Genomic DNA, 21,997 nt, shown 5'->3' on the forward strand with positions numbered 1-21,997 from the left:
AGCCCCGCTGCACGCAGCCACGAGGAAACCGTCACCTAAGAGCCAACAGAGCCCTTAATTGGCCATGACCGCTACCCCGGGTTGAGCCCCCCAAGGAAGATGCTCCTGGGGAACCCCCCGACGCCCTAAGCCTGTCCCTACCCCCACACCAATCACAACAGTGAAGGTGGGACCAAACTATGACCCCCCACCCCCACTAGGTGATGGAGCTGATCAAAGGAGCCCAGAGCAATTGATCTGATGTGGTGGCAGAGGCCACTAATGTAATCTAATAGATAATTTCTATATTGGTTAGAATTAAGATTATTTTTATTTTTCCAGTTCATGAGGACCGTTTTCTTGGCTATGCATAGGGCAGTGAAAACCATATGGGCTATATTCTTTTCTGAAGTGACATTATCTAAGCTACCCAACAAACACACTAAAGGGGAAGTTGGAATGTTACATTTCAGACACTTTGATAAGTGTTCACATATCTCGCGCCAAAACTTCTGAACTGGTGGACAGAACCAAAGAGCGTGGATATAATTGTCCGGTGAATTGGTTTGGCAGTGTGAGCAGTTGTTGGTAGACGTAAAGCCCATCTTGAACATCCGATGACCTGTATAGTGCACTCTATGTAGTATTTTGTATTGAATTAATTGAAGGCTGGGATTTCTAATTAGATGAAAGGTTTTTAAGCAAATCTGAGACCAGAAGTTTTGGTCTAAGTTAACTGATAAATCCGCTTCCCATTTTGCAATAGGAAGTGATATTGATTCATCTGTTTTAGAAAGCATTCTGTATATTTTGGATAGTAATTTGGGGGTTTTAAGAGTAAGAAATTGAACCACACTTGGTGGTGTTTGTAGTTCAACTTGACCCGGTTTAAATTTCTTTTTTACTATGGATTTAATTTGTTGATATTCTAAAAATCTTTTCTTGTTGATCCCATATTGTGTAACTAGTCTGTCAAATGAAATAAATTCTGTTCCTTCTAGTATATGTTCTAAATATTTGATTCCTTTACCACTCCAATCTGAAAAGTTTATCATATTATTGTTTTGTAATATGTCAGGGTTGTTCCAGATAGGTGTACGTTTGCATGGGATTAATGAAGACTCTGTCAACTTCAGAAACTCCCACCATGCTGTCAGAGAAGAGCTAATGTTGACGCTTTTGAAGCATTCATGTCGTTGGATGTTTGAGCTGATAAATGGTAGATCTGAAATCTCTAGATTATTGCAAAGTGCTTGTTCTACATCTAGCCAAGGTTCATCTAAGAGGGTATGTTTTAGCCATCCTGAGATAAATTGAAGCCTGTTGGCTAAGAAGTAGTGCTGAAATTTAGGTAGTTCTAATCCCCCTTTATCCTTGGTCTTTTGTAGTGTTTTTAAGCTTATACGTGGGGGCTTATTTTTCCAAAGGAATTTGGACATATATGAATCTAGAGATCTGAACCAATCTTGTGGCGGTTTAGTTGGGATCACTGAGAATAAATAATTTATTTTTGGTAAGACCATCATTTTTATAGCAGCAACCCTTCCCATGAGTGATATGGGTAGACATTTCCACCTAGCCAGATCACCTTCTACTTTCTTTAAAAGTGGGATATGGTTTAATTTAGTTAGATCTGCAAGCTTGGGAGAAACATTAATACCTAAATATTTTATATTTCCCGATTGCAGTGGAGTAGAAGAGGAATTATGGAAGGAGCAATTAATCGGAAGGACTGTAGATTTTGACCAGTTAATTGAGTAATCTGATATTCTTGCAAAAGAGTTTATCAATTCAATCACCCCAGAGATATTGGTTTGTGAATTTTGGAGAAAGAGTAACACATCATCTGCATAAAGGCTGATTTTATGTTCCACGTTCTTGCATTTTATGCTCTTAATTACTGAATTCTGTCTAATTGCTGCTGCTAGTGGTTCAATAAAAATTGCAAACAGTGAAGGGGAGAGTGGGCATCCCTGCCTGGTGCCCCTCAGGAGACAGAAGCTGGAGGATGTCTGGTCATTTGTTCTGACACAAGCTGTTGGGGAATTATATAATATTTTTAACCAGTTGATGAAAGAAGATCCAAAACCAAATTTGTGTAAAGTTGCAAATAGAAATTTCCAGTTAACTCTGTCAAACGCTTTTTCTGCATCTAAAGAAAATATTGTAGTTTCAAGGTTTTACTGTATGAGTAGTCTATCAAATTAAGTAATCTACGTGTATTTGTTGATGAGTGCCTACCTTTTATGAAACCAGTTTAGTCAGGATGAATTAAGAGGGGGGTTATTTTCTCTAATCTCTTTGAGAGAGCTTTGCAGATTATTTTAAGGTCTACATTTATAAGGGATATTGGACGATAGCTTGAGGGATATACAGGGTCTTTGCCTGGTTTTAGCAGGAGATTAATGTTTGCAGAATTCATATTTGATAGGAGTCTGCCATTTTCTTTGATTTCCAACAACGTTCTGTAAAAAACTGGTGCTAGAATCGTCCAGAATTCTTTGTAGAATTCTGCAGGAAAGCCGTCTGGACCTGGAGCCTTATTATTGGGCATGCTTATCAGGGCTTCCTGGAGTTCACCTGGTGTCAGTGGCGAATCCAGTGCCATTGCTTGAGAGTCTAATAATTTTGGGAGAGTTATGTTGTCTAAAAACTGATTAATTTCCTTTTTAGATGGGTTTATTTGTGGTGAATACAACGTTTTATAGAAATCCCTGAAAATGTTGTTTATTTGTTTCGGGTCATATATTGTGTTCCCAGATGAATCTTGAACAGCACATATAGTTGTTTTTTCTTTATTTAGTTTTAGCTGGTTTGCTAGAAATTGACCGGATTTATTACTATGTTCATAATTTTGTAAGCGTAGTCTTTGTACTAAGAATTTTGTTTTTTTATCAATTATCTCATTTAATTCTAGTTTTGTTTTGCGTATTTTGTTCAATGTTTCCTGATCTTGGTGGGACACATAGGCTTCTTCTAGTGATTTGATGGTTTTCTCTAATTCCTGAATATTTTTGTTTTCTTTTTTCTTTTTATGTGATGAGAAAGAAATTATTTTACCTCTCATCACAGCTTTCCCTGCTTCCCATAGAACAGAAGCTGATGTTCCGGGAGTGTCATTGAAGTCTAAATATAGAGTCCATTCTTTTTTAAAATATTTAATACATTTTTCATCTTTAAGCAGTGATGTATTAAATCTCCAGTTTTTACTTGGCGTAGTATTATTCTTGTGCATTAGTGCTAAAGATACAGGAGCATGATCGCTGACAGCTATAGGGTGAATCTCAGTGTCTGAAATGTCACTCAGCAGTGAGCTGCTGACCAAAAAATAATCCAGACGAGAGTAGGAGCGATGGACATGTGAGAAAAAAGTATATTCCTTACTGTTGGGGTGAAGGGAGCGCCATGCATCGCAAAGACCAAAGTCACTCATATACTGTTTGATTATATTTATGGACTGCCAATTACGCTGAGTTCCTGCTGTATTGAGCCTATCCATTTCTTCATTTAGTCCAAGGTTGGGGTCGCCTCCAAGAACAAGTGTGCCATCTAAGTGTTCAGAGAGTGCACTGAAAAAACCGTGAAAGAATGAGGGATCATCAACATTTGGACCATATACACTTATAATACATAGCTTTTTATCAAGTATAGATAGTTTAATGATTAAGAATCTACCCTCTGGATCTATAACTGTATCGAGTACTGTGAAATTAATATTTTTATGTATTAAAATTGCTACTCCCCTTTGTCTAGAATTATAACAAGCTGAGAACACATTAGGAAACTCAGGTGTTTTAAGTTCATTCGAACCTCTAAGAGGTCTGTGGGTTTCTTGTAAAAGGACAACATCTGCCTGTAGTTTTTTGAGTTGGTTAAATATTTTTAACCTCTTTTCTCTGGAGCCAGCTCCATTTTTACATTCCATGTAACAAACCTCAGTGCACCCATAGATGTCTGTGTATAACTAGGGGTGTACGCTGTGTGTGTTGCTTAGACAGGTGGAGAGAATACATCACTTGTTCGTAAATAAAGAGAGGGAGAGAGAGAGTAAATGTGTGGCGAGATGCTCCCTGAGTCTGACTATGTGTGTGCATATTTAGTAACATGAGTACGCTTGGCTTAAGTGTGTGTATCCTATACGACTGTGTGCGCTGTCTGACTGATGTAAATGTGCTGCCGTTGAGCGCATGGCTGTGCGTGATCGTGCTGTGCGTATGTGTCGAAATAAAGGATGTTGTTTGTGGATGAGTCTGGAAGCAGGTGATCGAAGCAGTGAAAGAAAGAAAAAAGAAAGAAAGAAACCAAGGACAAGGGTGAGCAGCATAAAAACAAGAGGGGGAAAAAAAGAGAAAAAAAAACAAGAAGAAAAAAAACCCGAAAACATTCCAATCAAACCATTGACGGAGAGTGACGGTGTTAATTCTGCTATGAAATCACACTTAAGATGTGATTTGATACTAGTAAGTTAAACAGATGTTAATGCAAGTTAGTGTGAGTGGGTGGGGAAAGGGTGTAGCGGATTCTTATCTGGTGTGAAGTTAATACAGCCACGGAGTGATGTCGGGGTCGCGGTGGAGCTGTCCGTCCACAGCGATGACAGCGCGGGAGCCCTTCTGGATGAAGCCGCGTCGGATTGGGAAGAGGACCCTGTGTCGTTCCAGGATCTCTTTGGGGAACTGGTCGTTCACGCTGAAGTCCGTTCCTCTTAATTCCCTGCCGCGGCTTTTCACATGTTCCTTTTGTTTGAAGTGGCCGAATTTGGCCACGATAGGACGTGGTCTCCTGGTCGCAGCCCGAATGGGGCCGAGGCGATGCACCCTATCGAAGACGATGTTCTTCACCGTGTCCTCCGGCAGCTTCAGGTGGGTTTTGATGAAGCTTTTTACCGTGGTCTCCGCGTCCTCTCCAGCGGCTTCTGGAATACCAGAAAATACCAGATTATCACGCATGCTACGGGCTTGTAGATCTATAACTGTTTCTTTTATTTTTTTATTTTCTCTGTTTAGCTGAGTAACATTGTCTGTGAGACATTTCACCGACTCCCTTAGCGTGGCATTTTCAGCAGCAAGCGTTTCCACCTGCTGCTGGCTGAACTCCAGGGACTCTCGCAAGGATTTAAATTCCCGGTGAAGAATCTCCACCAAGGACAGCCTTGCATCGAAACTGGACAATCGTTGGTCGATTGACTCCAGTATGTCGACAATATCTTTGCTGGCTGGCGATGTTGTGCCGGGGGAATCTGCCGGGCGAAGTCTTTTCGATGACGGCGTCTCAGGTTTTGCCGGGGAAGATGCACACTGAGCCTTCTTCATCACGAGATCCTGGAAGCACTGATCAATGTAATCTTGGAGAGCCTCTAAACTCTCCCCGTTGTTCTCCAGGGTGTTGGAGATGATTTAGACAAATGTTGTTAGTTATAAGACAATTGATAAGTGTATTTGGTAATACTGAAGCTTAAAGGAATTTGTTCAAATCTAAACTACCATTCGCTTTAATTTTCCGCCAAAGTGTCCGGCGTCTGACGTCAGTTACAACATGAGTCGCTTACCTTGTCCGTCACTTCCGTCACTTACCTCCCCCAGGGGCTCGGACCTGTCAGGGCAATTCGGACCTGTCCTTGTGACATTTTACCTGTTACGTTCTAGATCAGACGTGGGCATATTACGGCCCGCGGGCCACATCCGGCCCTTTGTGTATCCTTTTCAGGCCCGCGTGAGGTCAATAATAAATTACCACTAGATAGATTATGTAAATATAGAGATTGAAAATGTGACGTCATTGAGGGGTAAAACCGCAAAGGATTGTGGGAACCCAAGGCAAGAGGTACTAGCGCACGCAGGCTTTCAATTGAAATAAGTTACACAGCGATAAAAAGAAACAAAAAATGGCAAGAAGCTGTTGCATTGTTAATTGCAATAGCCGGTCGCATGACAGTCTCGGGAAGCCGACGGGTAAAGAGATCGGTTGTTATCGGATTACGTCGTTAAGGAGAAATTGTTCAAGCCATGTTTCCGAAGTAAAAAGAGGCGACGGATGGCCTGGATTGCAGCCATTCAAAGACCAAATATAACGTCCAGAACACTCCAGCTCACAGGTTAGTCTGCTCCAAGCATTCCCACAAAGGTCAGTGTTTTGTAGGAGTTAATACGTCATTTTTCATATTTAATTAGTGACGTAGGTTACAAGCAAGTCTGGTGCTAAACAGAAATTGTCGCGCTATGCTCCTTTGTTTATTGTGCATAAATAGTGAATTGTCCTGACACAATATTGCGTTTATTACCACGGTACATTGACAAAAACATATACTTTTATTCACAGGGTAAAACAGTTGTTTTGTATCACTAATTGTCCAGTGCGATTACAGCATACAATATTATTGTCACTGCTACATTTCTGTGATGCGTACCTGAAGTCATTTCCACTACTAATTAATTACTGTTGAGCTCAAAGGTTATATTAATAAACGGTGAATGAGTGTGTATTTATGAGGACGATTTGTGAGACTGGTAAACTTATGATACGTATGATGGTCTTTCGTTCTACACGGTGCATTTCAAGGTCCTGCACCCATCTGTCAGTAAACTGTACCTGGGCTTGTTGCAGTGACCTGAAGTTAAACTTCATGAGTGTATGCACTCACTCCAAGAACCATATAATTATAAATATGATCGTGGTGAAAGTGGGCAGCACACTAACGTCTTTTGTCTACTCTGTGTGCTCGTAAGGGTCTGACCCTTTCACTCCTTTGATTTTTTTCCTCGTATCTTTTCTTTGCCTTTTCGTCGAGTCTGTCTTTGTACGGACCGCCGTTGTTCTCCTTCGTTTTGTACAATCCTTTTTTGTGTGGCAAAGAAAAACCAAGAAGGTATTGGAACCGGAGAATGAACGTTTTGCGGTGCTTCAAATGCTTGCATTTGATGCGGTACTTGAATTGTTTTGCCTTGGGTTACCGGCATGCAATGCGCGAAAGTCACGTGGTCTGTCAATCTCTATATGTAGTGCGTGTAATACGACGGCGCTGCTTATATTCTGAAAAGCGCTACGCTACTTCCATATTGACGTATCTGCGTGTCGCGAGCTTTGAGTGAAGGTGAACGGCCATAAATGATATCCTCAAGATGGCAGCACACGCTAAGAAGCGAAAAATTGATAACGAATGTCGCGTTTTTAACAGGACATGGACTGCCAAGTACTTGTTCACAGAAATTAAAGGTAAAGCTATGTGCTTGGTCTGTGGTACACAGGTCGCTGTGTTAAAAGATTACAATTTGAATCGCCACTACACGACCAAACATGAGGATAAATACAGAAATCTGTCTGAAAAAGAGCGCGCAAGGGTGTCTGACGCATTGCTAGCAAAACTGCAAACCCAACAAGGGCTTTTCACCAAACTTCACACCACCAGAGAAGCAGCCGTTCGGACAAGTTATGTAATATCTCACAAAATCGCCAGGAAAAGTAAGGCCTTTTCTGATAGAGAGTTTATTAAGGAGTGCTTATTGGACTCAGTTGCACTGATATGCCCTGAGAAAAAGGACGCGTTTGAGAACGTCTCACTCTCCCGACGTACTGTGACGAGGCGGGTTGAGGACATCGCTGAGAACTTGGAGCTTCAGCTGAAGAACAGAGCTGCAGACTTTGAATGTTTTTCTCTGGCTTTGGATGAGAGCTGCGATGTGCGTGATACCGCCCAGCTTCTCATCTTCTTACGTGGAATAACTGCAGACTTTCAAGTCACGGAGGAGCTGGCTGCCATGCAGTCAATGAAAGGAGCAACAACCGGCAATGACTTATTCACAGAGGTAAATGCATGTTTGGACAAATTAGGACTGAAATGGGACAATCTGGCAGGTGTAACAACAGATGGTTGTCCAAATCTGACTGGGAAAAATGTAGGACTTTTAAGGAGAATGCAGGATAAAGTAACAAATTAATCCTGTGCAGAAATTGACATTTTTGCATTGTATTATACATCAGGAAGTGTTGTGTAAGATAGTGTTAAAGATGGACCACGTTGTTGATGTAACTAAATCAGTTAACTTCATCAGAGCAAGAGCATTAAATCACAGACAATTTATTGCTCTTTTGGATGAAAATGAGATAGAACATGGTGACATCAGCTACCACTGCTCTGTCAGGTGGCTCAGCCTAAGCAAGGTACTGAAAAGTGTCTGGGATCTGAGAGAACAGATTCAGGATTTCTGTGTGAAGAAAGGACATGACGTCCCAGAGCTTTCAGATGAAGATTGGGTGGCAGACCTCGGATTTGCTGTGGATGTGACTGCACTAATGAACCAACTAAATGTCAAACTGCAGTGCAGGGTACTTTTTGTGCATGAGATGTACAGTGCAGTAAGGCTTTCATGAGGAAGTTGCAGCTTATCTCAAGCCAAGTGAAGGACAACTTTCTGACCCACTTGCCAACGCTAAAGGAGGCAATTCCAAATGCCAATCACCTCCACAAGTTCTCAGCCATGTTAGAAGTACTGCATGCAGAGTTTTCAAGGCGATTTCAAGATTTCAAAGCTCTTGAAAATGAAATGGACATGGTTTCTTCTCCCTTCACCTGCAGTGTGGATAATGCTTCAAGTGATGTTCAGATGGAACTCATTGACCTGCAGTCTGACACACTTCTGGCAGAGCACTTCAGGTCAGTCTCACTGCTGGACTTTTATTCCTCCCTCAAAGAAGAGAACTTTCCACACCTGAGGAATCATGCTCAGAGGATTCTAGTCCTCTTTGGATCTACTTATGTATGTGAACAGACATTCTCGGTGATGAAGTTCAACAAATCCAAACACAGGTCCTCTGTCACTGATGACCACCTCTCAGCTGTTCTTTGCATAGCCACCTCAGACATTCAGCCAGATTTCAATGCCCTTGTTCAAACCCAAAACAGGCTGGATTATTCTCACTGAAAAGGAGGTAAACATGACACAAGTCATTGTATTGTTGCATTTCTATAAACTTCTTGTTTGTTGAGTTAAACATGTTAAAATAAAATAACATTGATTCGGTGGTTTTTGTTTTATTTGGAATATACACCACAATTTCACATAACATAGCCCAATATAAATATTTACATTATTTTAGTTTAGTTTTATTCTCCTGGTTACCAGTACCAGCTATTCGTAATATATAATTTAGTGAATTTTACAATTTAAGAAAGTTAAGCAGACTTGGGTTCAAGATGTCGTTGATGTGGCCCTCTGACACAACTCGGGTTTCTCATGTGGCCCCTTGTAAAAAATTAATTGCCCACCCCTGTTCTAGATCATAAAAATGTAACAGGACAATCTTGCTAGACAGACTCCTTAAAAGCCATCCTTCCAAAGTTTCAGCTACACATCAAATTTGCAATCAGAGGAAAAACACACTGGATAAGACACTCAAATAGAAAACTGCCTCATTTAGGTTTGTGTGAAGCATTTTGAGAAAATGCTAAATAACAACCAGTCTGTTTACCATTGTTTTATTTTAAGGCAGTGACTGGCCCAAAAATACAAAGTTCATCAACCTAAAAACAAAATGTTTCTAGTGTAAAAATACCACAATAATAAATATTAAAGGGGGAAACATAAGCTATATGTACAGACAACAAGAGCAACTCAGAGAGAGGAAACACCTGGGTGATAAGAAACAGTTAAAACTAATCAAAGACAATGAGATGGGGTAAGTAAAACTAAAAGCATAAGAGATAAGGACTCAACAAATTAAAACAGGAAGTAGCTAACGGAACACTGATATACACTTGGAACTTGACACAGATGAACACTCAACGACAGCTAATCAGATCAATAAATTAAAGGCTCAAGATAATATGCAAGAACATAAAAATCAAGTGAAACAATAAACAATTTAGGATTTAAATAACACACCTAATGATAAAGAAGGAAGTCCAAAAAGCAGTTTAAAAAACTGTCCCATGGCACTTACCACTGTCATTATGAAGTCCCACCTCATCCATAGGAGTATATCTATAGAGTAGAGAGGTTTACAGAAGATGGACTCATGCATCTCATCTTGAGCAGCAGGTGATCTATGAGAGAATCACTGATTATGTGAAAAACAACCTGCATAAGAAGCTGCTGTAGTCTTTTTAATGCTGCTTCATCCAGAGTGTGTTATCATCGCTACATGGTTTAGTTGCAGAAGAGAAAGCCCTTCAGAGGATCATGAATTCGAATAAGTTGACATTTGTGCAAAACAGTAAATATTCATCTCATTTTGTCTTGAAATCATCACAAATTCTGTTTCAAGATCATCAAGAATCCTGGTAATCCTCTGGTTCTTGGCTATTATATGTTAAAACCGCTCTGATATCAACTGGTCAAAATGAAAGGTCACTGAAGGAGTACTTGCTGTCAGTTAATGTCTTTACAACCTACTTGTCCTCCAGGAGATGGTGCCGTTCAGTTCTGTGTGCCTGAGCCCCATAGATTTAACTTTTGCAGCTAAGAAATTTCATAATTTGACTGAGGTATTTCATAAAGATTTAACCTAATCCTTGTCTACATTACTCCTATGATAGTGCAATTGATATTGTTCTCCCTTCAAACCACTTGTATAATGTTTCTTGTCTTGATCCTTCCAGATCTGGACCAGGGCATCACTGAACTCCACGGTCTATCCACAGTCTGAAGTGCAACCTAGTGGTGTCAGATGGACCGAAACGCAATATCCCAGAGTTATTCTAGGAGAGTATGGGGGCCAGTTAGTGGTATCAATTCCTTAATCCTCCAGCAACTGTCTGTATACTGGAGGCCAGGCATTGTCGTGCACCAGGAGGAACCCAGGACCCACTGCAGCAAGTAAACATTGTAAGATCAGAAAATGGGTCCAAGGATTTCATCACAATACCTAACGCCAGTCAGGGCGCTGTTGTTGCCTGGCCTGTAGAGGTCTGCGTGTCCCTCCAAAGATATGCTTCCCATGAGTATCACTGACCTGCTAGTAAACATGCTGACATGTTGTAGATAGTATAACATTCTCCACAGCTTCCCCAGACCCTTTCATGTCAGTCACATGCGCTCAGGGTGAACCTGCTCTCGTATGTGAAAAACACAGGTCACCTGCCAATTATGGTATTCTATGACAAATGCTAATCAGTCTCCACGGTGCTGGGCAGGCAGCACAGGGCCCACTAATGGATGTTGGGTCCTCAGACAACTGTAATTTGTTTCTGATTGTTTTGTCAGAGACCATTGGCCCGCTGGAGGCCATTTTGCAGGGCTGCGACAGGGCTCATCCTCTTTCCACAAAGGAGTGGATACCAGTTCTGCTGACAGATTAAGGGCCTTCAACAACCTTATTCTAGAGTAAATACCTGCCTCCTGGGATGTCCTACATAATGTTGAGACTGTGCTGGTAGAAACAGCAAACCTTCTGGCAAGGCACATGCCATCCTGGAGGAGTTGCTCCTTTGTCACCTGTGCAACTTCGGTAGGGTCCAGGTATCTCATCATGCTACCAGTAGTGACACTGACTCTAGCCTTATACAAGACTAGGGGGAAAAAATTCCAATTAACCTGATTAACAATTCACTAAACTCTGCCCCAGACTCATTTGTGACTGTAGAAGGATTGCAGGCCCATTCAGAAGACTCACCTCAGTGAAAGCTCTTCTCACTTGGGACACAGCTGCTGAACAGGCATTCACCACCCTTAAGGGAGATTCACTTCTGTCCCTGTCCTTGTCTAGCCAGTGTCATGGTCCTGGGTTTTACATGTAGAGGTTTTCCTTTGTGGACTTTTGAATTTCTGCTTATTATTCTAATGTTCTATTTGCTTCTTAGATTATTGTTTAGACTTATTATTACGCCCCTAGCCTCATTACCTTCTGTATATATTCTCTTAGTCTCCCCTTTCCCTTTGTCATGTCATCCCTCTTGGTTGTGTGCTCCCATGTTCCATGTTTCCTCCTAGATTCCTAGTTTTTGAATTCCTGGATCCAGCTCTACCATTGTTTTATATTTTTATGTCTTTTAAAGACTTCAACTTCAAAGTTGTTTTTGAGTTTACAATTTGTCTCCCGAGTCCTGCATTTGGGTCCTCATCCTGCTTGCCAAGCATCTGCTTCATGACAGCCCTGTGCCTGCTTGTTTCCCTGTCTCTCCCCTGCAGAATGCAAGTATGATATTATAAATCACTGGCTGTCAAGTTGCCCTTGTAAGTGAGGAGAACCTGGCTGGAGGAGTGCCAAACACTCATTTGGACACACAACAAGAATTTTGCCTATGCCAAGTTACCTACATGGCTCAACTCTCATTAGGTGCAATGGTCCATATTTTCTGTAAAGTTGAATTTCAAGATTAAACATTGCACAGACTCTAGAAATGCCTTGTCCCAACACTTATTCTATAACCCAAGCACATGAAAGCACATGTTTTCTCCCAGCTTCCTGAATAGTTGGTATATTCACCAAGGAAATTGAGACAGTGATCCATTGTTGGATGGACCTGACCCTTGAGGTGGACCCACTAACTGCCTTTTTGTACCAAGTACAGTCTACTCTCAGGTAAACCAGTGGGCACACACCAGCATATTCACCTCTCAACTAGGTATCTGAATAATCTTTCACTAGAGAATTTTCTTGTGGCCCTCTCTTCTGCATGTGTCTCTGCCAGTGCTATTTGTGTCCCAAATGCAGCCTCTTACTTGCCTCCTGTTGGTCTGTTTAGACTGTTATCCACCCCTAATATCCTTGGTCACACTTTGCTCTAGATTTTCCCTCTGGTCTAACACACTTCAATGGGAACACATTCATTCTCACCATTATGGAGTATTTTGCTAAGGCAGACCACTTTGTGCATCTTCCCGAATTTCCCACATACCAGCAAACAATAGAAATTATGGCTCATTGTGTTTTCAGATTACACAACATACCATTGGATGTAATTTCTGATCAAGCCCCTAATTCACCTCCCAGGTATAGAGAGACTTCTCCACCACACTGGGAGCTAAAGTGAGTTCATCATCGGGCTTTCACTCTCAATACTCTAGCATGAGGCCACTTTCCATTTTGTCACCTCTGTAAATCCAACTTCCTCTCGGAGCACTGAGATCTCATGCATAAAATATACACATAACACTATGACCACCTATGCTACTGGTTTGTACCTATTTGAGTTTTTGCAGCCCTGGAGGATGAGATCATTGTCTCCTCTGTAGAACACCACCTGTGGTGTTGCAGTAAGATATGGAGCTCTACCAAGACAGCTAGCCTCTGGCTGGAAATGTATGCCAGACTCAAGCCCAGACTTCAAACGAGGTCAGAAAGGATGGTACATTGACCTCTTTTTCTTCATGTTAGAGCATTTTTATGACCCAGAAGGAACAGCAACTAGAAAATGAGCTTGGACTTGGAGACCTTTCAGATACTATGTTGATATGATCCTCTCAAGTTTATCCAAAAAGCTTTTTTTTTTTTCCAGTTCTCTATTGAATTTTAAGTAAAGAAATCTCCAGTGTAGCAGAAAATAATCTAAATTAATACTATAAATTCATGCAGTTTTGCTATTATAATGACCTTGTATGATAACATGAAAAAAAAAAATATTCTGACAAAAAAAAAAATAAGATGACAGTTTTATAGCATTTAATAGAGCTAAAATGTGTTTTCAGATTTAAACAAACATGAGGCAGTTTCTTGTACATAAGCTGTTATAAGTAAGGGATCAAAACAGCTTCAGTTTTTACAGAATGAAGGCAAAATTGTATACGGCTTCTTTAGTTATGGTAAGGGTATTACAAACGTTAAGCCATTATAGGTAAAAATCTCTCCTTTATTTTGGAGAAAGCCAAAACTGACTTTTTGGGGGGAAAGTTTGTGGTGTTTTCTTTGTTCCCTTGGCTAAGACTGGGAGAATAATTTAATAAAAAGAAACATCACACATTGTACAGTTAGAGTTAGGTGGGGTCATCACCTACCCAAAGGTCAAGCGATCAAAAACATCAAACAAACACTCTGTAATTAACACTAATCTCACAGTTACATGATGTCATACTTGCATTTGTCTAACACAGTCAATATTTTGTTGATGTATTCTTCCTCCTCTTTATCCGTTTGAGGATTTATAACCAAAATACAATATAAACAATTTCTGATGGAGTACGATGTAGTTGTATGTAAATGTATTAGCAACTAATTTAAAATGTCTTTTTGCCACAGTCAATTTATTTTTCATATTCTACAGTGGAAACAAGCATGTTCACCGTGAAAAACAATTCAAACACCCAGTTTTGACAGTTTATGTGTGACACAGGTCATAAACACAATTCTTAACAATTACATGGGCCAACCTATTCACATTTCACAAGCACTGTTGAAAATGCATTCTGTAAAAAGAGAAAAGGCCTTTCTAAAGACTGCTGGTGCCCAGTGTCTATAAAAAAAAAAAATGGACCTAACCTTTGCTTTCTGTGGGCCTCACTAGCAAGTTGCTGAGTAATGGGTTCTCTGGTGTAGGGGAGGGGTTTCTTTACGTTTGGTCAGGTATAAAAGAAAAGGGTTAAACCAGGTAGAGCAGCAGAACAGGAGCAGGAGTAACTACTCACTTGCAGGCAACATGAGCAACACTGGCATGAGCATGAGGGGCAAGGTACAGATTTCTTTTTTTTTTTAATCAACAGTGATTACTGCTTCCAAATAACTGCTGCTTTTTAAAGAAGGATTTTATTTTGCTGTTTTTCAGATCATCTTCTACGAGGACAGGAACTTCCAGGGTCGCTCCTATGAGTGCATGAGCGACTGCTCTGACATGACCTCCTACCTGAGCAGGTGTCACTCCTGCAGGGTGGAGAGTGGCTGCTTCATGGTCTATGACCGCCCCAACTACATGGGAAACCAGTATTTCATGAGGAGGGGCGAGTACTCAGACTACATGAGCATGATGGGCATGTCAGACTGCATCAGGTCTTGCCGTATGATCCCCATGGTAGGAAAGCTGTGCTGTGGATATCATTTTCTTCCAGATAAGCTTGAATTATATATTCAAATTCTTTGTTGTGAACTGTTTCCCCTACAGTACAGAGGCCAGTTCAGGATGAGGATCTATGAGAGGGAGAACTTCGGTGGTCAGATGTACGAGCTGATGGACGACTGCGACAACATCATGGACCGCTACCGCATGTCCGACTGCATGTCCTGCAACGTGATGGATGGCCACTGGCTGATGTACGAGCAGCCCCACTACAGAGGCAGGATGATGTACCTGAGGCCTGGAGAGTACAGGAGCTTCAGGGAGATGGGAATGAGCGGGATGAGGTTCATGAGCATGAGGCGCATCATGGACTCCTGTTACTAAATGTTCACTGTTCAATGCCACTAAATAAAATAATTTTACAGTACTTTGACCTTTGTTGAGCTTATTAATTAACACATCATGAAAAAAATGATACATTGTTGTGATACATATATATACTGAAAATATTTGAAGTTTTATAATTTTATCTGCAACAAACACAATAGCAAGCAAATATTGATTCTAAATTGTATTCAGCTGATGATACCTGATAATATAAAGTGTGATCTTGAATAGGATACCAATTAGCATTTTCAAACACTGAAAGATAAAATTAAAATAAGGGAATTTTCAAACAATTGCCAAACTAACAGATGTTTTCTGTTTATGTCATGTGTAAGTGTTATCTGACTGACACTAACTTGGTCATAAAAACATCTGATAATGCTAATCTATGTTAAATTTTTTAGCTTAAAATTTGGTTTCATGCATCATTAATAGTTTAAGTTTAAGTTTCTTTTATTCTTATTTTCTTATTTTTAATCACTAAATGAATTCTGAAACTATCTGTCCAGTATTTAGCTACAAGCTACAAGTGCTTAAAAATTGGTTGAGTATACGGTTGAAGTGACTCAGACCTACACCCTATAATGAAGTTGTAAATACTGTGATATGTTGTATATTTATTAATAAAAATTTTGTTGTCATCATATACATGTATTGGGTTTTGTTTTGTTTTGTTTTTTTTTCATTTTAAAGGTGGTGTGTCTACTATAAACAATCCCAGATATTATTCAGTTTTTAACAATGACTCTGTATGCATCAGGGACAATACAGACAGTGAGTCATTATTTACTGTGTTTGGATAATTGGTCATTATGGTTTTACTCCTGAAGTTAAAAACAAGACACTTAAAAAAATCAGACATTTATTTAGATTGTTGTACTGTGAAAGTTAATTCTAACATGTTGTATATTGAGAAAATACTGATTGTCCCATCTGTTTCCACTTGCATTATTATTTTTATTTATCATTTGGTGCAAGAAAATACAATGGTTGCCATAAGCTCAATTCATAAATAAAGAGCCAAAAGGTTCTAAAAGGCTAAATCTAAATACAGAGTATTTAGATCAGTGGTTCTTAACCTGGGTTCGATCGAACCCTAGGGGTTCGGTGAGTCGGTCTCAGGGGTTCGCCAGAGCCTCCGCCATGACATGCACGGCTCATTTCGTGCACCAGTAAAAGACATATCTATGTCCTGAATTTGAAAAAAATCATATTTTATTTTTCACTAAAGAGGGGTTCAGTGAATGCGCATATGAAACTGGTGGGGTTCGGTGCCTCCAACAAGGTTAAGAACCACTGATTTAGATTTAGCCTTTTTACAGAGTAAAATACAATTATCAGTTTGAGAAATATTTATATTATTTAAGAAGGCAATCAAATCAGATACTACAAGAATCAAACACTGCAAAATTATGCAAACATAATGTTAAAAACAGACACATAAATCATGCTAAAACTGAATATATCTATAATCCTCCAAATAAATGATCATGATGATGACGATTAATAGTGCAAATTCTACAAAATGTTTTTCAGTTTCTGAGTTGCTGATTTTAACTTATGTCCAGAAGAAAATATGCAATAAACATCTACATTCCATTAGCATGCACTGTGAGTTCTTTCTACTTTACAAAACTTTAATCAATTTTTTTTATGTTACTCTGATTGAAGGTCTCTGGTTTAACATACGTTATGCATCTAAATGGGCATGACAACCTTAGAGCTGAGAATAGAGGCTTTGTGTTACTCGTCAAAAGGTCAAATTTCTAAAGTCTTCGCTTGCCCAATCATGTGATTATATGACACAGTACCGCATGCTGGTACAGCTCTCTATACCATGTTGCTGGGTCAGGGGTTTAAACAATGGGGGCCCACTGACTCTGTAGGGTTTGGTCAGGTATAAAAGCAAGGGTTAAACCAAAGAGGACAGCAGTGCAGCAGTAGCAGTAGCAACAGCAGCAGCTCATCATTAAGTATGTCCACCACTGACATGAGCATGGGCAAGGTGAGCTTATGAACGTCATGAACGCCATATGCACTGATGTTGTAGAGCATACAGAATACAGATCGTATTATTTCGGTGAACTCTAAATGAGCTAATGCACTCCTTTTTTTCAGATCATCTTCTACGAGGACAGGAACTTCCAGGGTCGCTCCTATGAGTGCATGAGCGATTGCGCCGACATGTCCTCCTACCTGAGCAGGTGTCACTCCTGCAGGGTGGAGAGCGGCTGCTTCATGGTCTATGACCGCCCCAACTACATGGGAAACCAGTATTTCATGAGGAGGGGCGAGTACGCTGACTACATGAGCATGATGGGCATGAGCGGTGGTATCAGGTCTTGCCGTATGATCCCCATGGTAGGTAGAATGCAACATGAAATCCTGTTTCTAGTACAAGTGCAAACTCCATAACACATTAATTATTTTTCCATTCTCTCTAACAGTACAGAGGCCAGTTCAGGATGAGGATCTATGAGAGGGAGAACTTCGGTGGTCAGATGTACGAGCTGATGGACGACTGCGACAGCATCATGGACCGCTACCGCATGTCCGACTGCATGTCCTGCAACGTGATGGATGGCCACTGGCTGATGTACGAGCAGCCCCACTACAGAGGCAGGATGATGTACCTGAGGCCCGGAGAGTACAGGAGCTTCAGGGAGATGGGAATGAGCGGAATGAGGTTCATGAGCATGAGGCGCATCATGGACATGTGCTAAACAAATTCATAAAAAATAAAAGATAAAGACAAAAACTTACATCAGTGACTTTTTGTGTTGTTCTTTATTATCTCCGCTAATACAGTGAATAAACGATCATTAAAGGGGTTTGAAAGGGAAAAAAGCACAATGAAATGGTTACATTATTCTCTAGAGACACACACCATCACCATCAACTTAATTAAATAATAAATGCACCACATGAACTTGGGGGAAAAATTTAATTCACTATAAATAATTAAAAAGTGTTCCACAGTTTTTGAAACTAATCCCAGTATTATACACAGCACACATTAAATATTGTTGTTCTATTAAACCACGTCAAAGTCTAGTTTTGATTAAAAACCTCTTTATTGCAGATCAGTAAGTTATTAAGCAGTGTTAACTTAAAACTCCAAACAAAGTAAATATAATATTTAATTTAATTGTTTTTTCCACTTAAACTTTCACTGAAATGTTATATTATAGTATGCCACATAATACCTTCAGATTACTCCTGAAATGAATGTTAAATACAAACCAAAGAAAAGCACCACCTTGTTATAAGTAAGTGTGTGTGTATGTGTCTAACATTAACCAATTATTTGCTGCAGTATAGATAAAAAAACATGAACCTTTATAAATTAGCTTAAGCACCATTGCATTACCATTTACATACATTCAGGGTGTAGTATCAGTTTAACAACAGCATTTGTGGTACTAGCACAAATAACTACATTTAAATACTACTCTATTACTTTTTGAGTATATCACCACAAAATAAAAACATTAAATCATTTTCAAGGTAATCACAAAGAAACTCTTTTGATCTAGAATAATAGAGCCTGTCAGAGGATGCATAACAACCCTTTCCCATCAGCATTCACAGAGGGACTAACATTGGATGCTGCTGACTCATGGTTTCCATACAATGGTGACATCAACTGTCTGGATGTCACGTTAGCTATAAAAAAGGCTTAAATCTGGGATAGGATTGCTATAGCGTCATTCAGTCTATCAGCCACGATGCACGGCAAGGTACGTGTATTAGAGAAAATAGATCAAAATTTTTATCTTTCTGACCAAAAACAAAAGCTATGATTTTAAAATGTTTACTGAATTCTGCCTCGTCTGTTGGATCCAGATCATCTTCTACGAGGACAGGAACTTCCAGGGTCGCTCCTATGAGACCAGCAGCGACTGTGCTGATATGTCCTCTCACCTGAGCAGGTGTCATTCCTGCAGGGTGGAGAGCGGCTGCTTCATGGTCTATGACCGCCCAAACTTCATCGGAAACCAGTATTTCATGAAGAGGGGCGAGTACTCAGACTACCAACGTATGATAGGTTTCAGCGATTGCATCAGATCCTGTCGTATGATCCCCATGGTACAGTACCGAGATTGCTAAACTTTCATATATGAACTAATACGGCCTAATAATAATAATAACCTATGTGTCATATGTGATATGGCTTTTGCAAGATGTCCATCAACAATAGTACACAGAATGAATAGTATATAAAAACCTTCGTCTCTTACATACGCTGGTCTGGGTTCCTTAAATTGGTAATAAGGCTTTGCTGGTTTGGGGCCTCTGTCATTAACGCTCTCACACTGTGGAACAGTTTGTCCATTGAAATCAAAATAGCAACTTAAATATCTTCTTGAAGCACTATTTTAAAACTTTTAGGAAATTTTTTATGTCTGTCTTTTCAATTTCTTTCTTTGAAGCACTTTGTAACTTGGTTTAATATATACTATATAAATAAGGTTTATTATATAAAATAATTCATCCTTACATTCTAATATTAACAGCACAAAGGGTCCTACAGAGTAAGGATATATGAGAGGGAGAACTTCGGAGGTCAGATGTATGAGCTCATGGACGACTGCGACAACTTCCAAGACCGCTACCGCATGTCCGACTGCCAGTCCTGCAACGTGATGGATGGCCACTGGCTGATGTACGAGCAGCCCCACTACAGAGGCAGGATGATGTACCTGAGGCCCGGAGAGTACAGGAGCTTCAGGGACATGGGATATGACGGAATGAGATTCAGCTCCATCAGACGCATCAATGAATCCTGTTAACAACAAATACATTTTAATCTCGTAAAGAAATAAAAGAATTTTCATGCACCAGATGGCATACACAATTTGTAATAGTGGTAATCAATTAATGTGATTTAACTATCCCTTTAAATTTTGTTATGTGATTCCAAAATTGAAATAAACAGTAGAAAATAAGATTTGGTAAAGTCTTGCTCCCCATCATTATTTTCTCCTAGTAATTATTGAAATATACATACATCTTCCAGGTTTTTCAGGCGACCTCGTCTCTTCTGAAGATTATTGTAAATATGGTTGGAGTTATTGGTGATTTTTAAAAAGCGATTAAGAATATTTTAAAGTATCTTTGAACATTTTCAGTTAGACTCATATAGTTATTTAATTATGCCTGATTTGTTTTGTAGCATATAATGTAGTGACTGATCAGTTCTTAAAGACACAGTCCATGAAGCGTTCATTCTACCTTAACATAACGGACTCCATCAACATGTGCTAACACAGATTTGTGGCATGTGAAAAAAATGTCCTTCTCTTTCCTTGTAATGCACTTTTAATAGAATGGCAATATTCAAGTCTGTACACATATTCATTTGATAGCATCAGTTGACTTAGAAGTTAGTTATTTGTTTTGACGTGACCATCAAAAAGGAAACCAGGTCTTTGTGACTCCAATTAAAAGCCAAAGATTGTTGCACGAAAGTATTTTTCATATCAAAAAATGAAAGATGTTTTTCTTGCGACTTGCGACATCAGATTTCTTCCAATAAATATGCACAGTAAGAGCACTGTTTCGGTCATTCTTGTCACTTTCAGAAGAAAATACAATCTAGTTCTGATCCAGTTATATGGCCATGTATCAACATTGGCCTTATAACAAACCTTGTTTTTCACATCATATCCAAGAGCGAACATTTATATCTGACCCATCTGTATCAGACTGCCTGAAAAAGACAAACAATGCTTGTTGTTGTCTAAAAATTATTATTATAAGTCAGAAATAATCTCATAAGAAAGCAGCAGCTGGAAATGTGTTAAACTGTAAAGAAAACTAAAATATGTAGAAGTTAAAGCTAGGAAACCTTAAAGGAAGAAAGCAATAGTTACTCTACCTCACCGAGGATCTTACAACCTTCTTTGATTTTTAGAGATTTTGATTTATTGTTTTAATGGCTGAAGTCAAAGAGTATAACTCCAGATCTTAACAACCTACATCTATACCCAGTGTATTGTTTTTATGTGAGAAATTACAGTAATATAGAAAAACTCTTTTTTTCTCATACATACATAGGAAGGAAAGTCATGGGAGGACTGCATGGGTATCCACTCTTAATTTGTCAATGACAATTTCATTAACAAATAAAACATTTCATCAGCTATAAAACATTAACATTTCCACTTTGAGGTCACCCACTGGTGTTGGAACACATTTTAAGACGTTAGTGCTAATGTTTTGGCCAATGTTTGTTTGTTTGTTTGTTTGTTTGTTTGTTTGTTTGTTTGTTTGTTTGTTTGTTTGTTTGTTTGTTTGTTTGTTTGTTTGTTTGTTTGTTTGTTTGTTTGTTTGTTTTGGGAGCCAAAAGTGACCAGGTTTGGATGACAGAGTGGAATCCTAAGCCAGGTAGAAATGTGGAAAAGCCTGGTTAGCATGCTGTATAAATAATTCAATTTCAATTCAGTTCAATTTTATTTATATAGCTCCAAGTAACAGCAGCAGTTATCTGCTACTCAGTGCTAACAGCCTAATAAAGCACTATAACTTCCCTCATCAAAATGCCCAAATTTAATGGAAGTGAGACTATACTGTACATCACATGAAAACATTTGCCAAAAACATTGTCTACAGCTAATAGTGTCAAGAGACATGTCAATCACACAGCCATGCGTATAACTCCAGTATTCAAGTTAATGGGTTAAAAAAGAAGAAATCACCTGCAGTACA

General features: G+C 39.5%; 3 protein-coding genes across 3 annotated transcripts; all 3 read left to right on the plus strand.

The window, feature by feature from the left end:
* The first annotated feature begins 14,545 nt into the window (after positions 1-14,545).
* Positions 14,546-15,283, plus strand: LOC134644296 (gamma-crystallin M3-like). Its single transcript, XM_063497195.2, has 3 exons — positions 14,546-14,578; positions 14,672-14,914; positions 15,005-15,283. Exons 1-3 carry the CDS (start codon positions 14,546-14,548, stop codon positions 15,281-15,283), a joined length of 555 nt encoding a protein of 184 aa, XP_063353265.1.
* Positions 15,284-17,261: 1,978 nt separating this feature from the next.
* Positions 17,262-18,009, plus strand: LOC134645067 (gamma-crystallin M3-like). The gene is made up of 3 exons (XM_063498325.2): positions 17,262-17,291; positions 17,405-17,647; positions 17,734-18,009. The coding sequence occupies exons 1-3, from the start codon at positions 17,262-17,264 to the stop codon at positions 18,007-18,009; spliced, it is 549 nt and encodes a 182-aa protein (XP_063354395.1).
* Positions 18,010-19,014: 1,005 nt separating this feature from the next.
* Positions 19,015-20,079, plus strand: LOC134645066 (gamma-crystallin M3-like). The gene is made up of 3 exons (XM_063498324.1): positions 19,015-19,026; positions 19,133-19,375; positions 19,804-20,079. Exons 1-3 carry the CDS (start codon positions 19,015-19,017, stop codon positions 20,077-20,079), a joined length of 531 nt encoding a protein of 176 aa, XP_063354394.1.
* The last annotated feature ends 1,918 nt before the right edge of the window (positions 20,080-21,997 follow it).

Source organism: Pelmatolapia mariae, linkage group LG16_19 (assembly GCF_036321145.2).
Source record: "Pelmatolapia mariae isolate MD_Pm_ZW linkage group LG16_19, Pm_UMD_F_2, whole genome shotgun sequence".
Lineage (NCBI taxonomy): Eukaryota > Metazoa > Chordata > Actinopteri > Cichliformes > Cichlidae > Pelmatolapia > Pelmatolapia mariae.

Coding starts and splice junctions, on each gene's coding strand:
- LOC134644296 (XM_063497195.2), top strand. CDS start 14,546: ATGAGCAACACTGGCATGAGCATGAGGGGCAAG. Junction 14,579..14,671: donor GCATGAGCATGAGGGGCAAG/GTACAGATTTCT, acceptor GCTGTTTTTCAG/ATCATCTTCTACGAGGACAG. Junction 14,915..15,004: donor CTTGCCGTATGATCCCCATG/GTAGGAAAGCTG, acceptor TTTCCCCTACAG/TACAGAGGCCAGTTCAGGAT.
- LOC134645067 (XM_063498325.2), top strand. CDS start 17,262: ATGTCCACCACTGACATGAGCATGGGCAAG. Junction 17,292..17,404: donor CTGACATGAGCATGGGCAAG/GTGAGCTTATGA, acceptor CCTTTTTTTCAG/ATCATCTTCTACGAGGACAG. Junction 17,648..17,733: donor CTTGCCGTATGATCCCCATG/GTAGGTAGAATG, acceptor TCTCTCTAACAG/TACAGAGGCCAGTTCAGGAT.
- LOC134645066 (XM_063498324.1), top strand. Junction 19,376..19,803: donor CCTGTCGTATGATCCCCATG/GTACAGTACCGA, acceptor TAATATTAACAG/CACAAAGGGTCCTACAGAGT.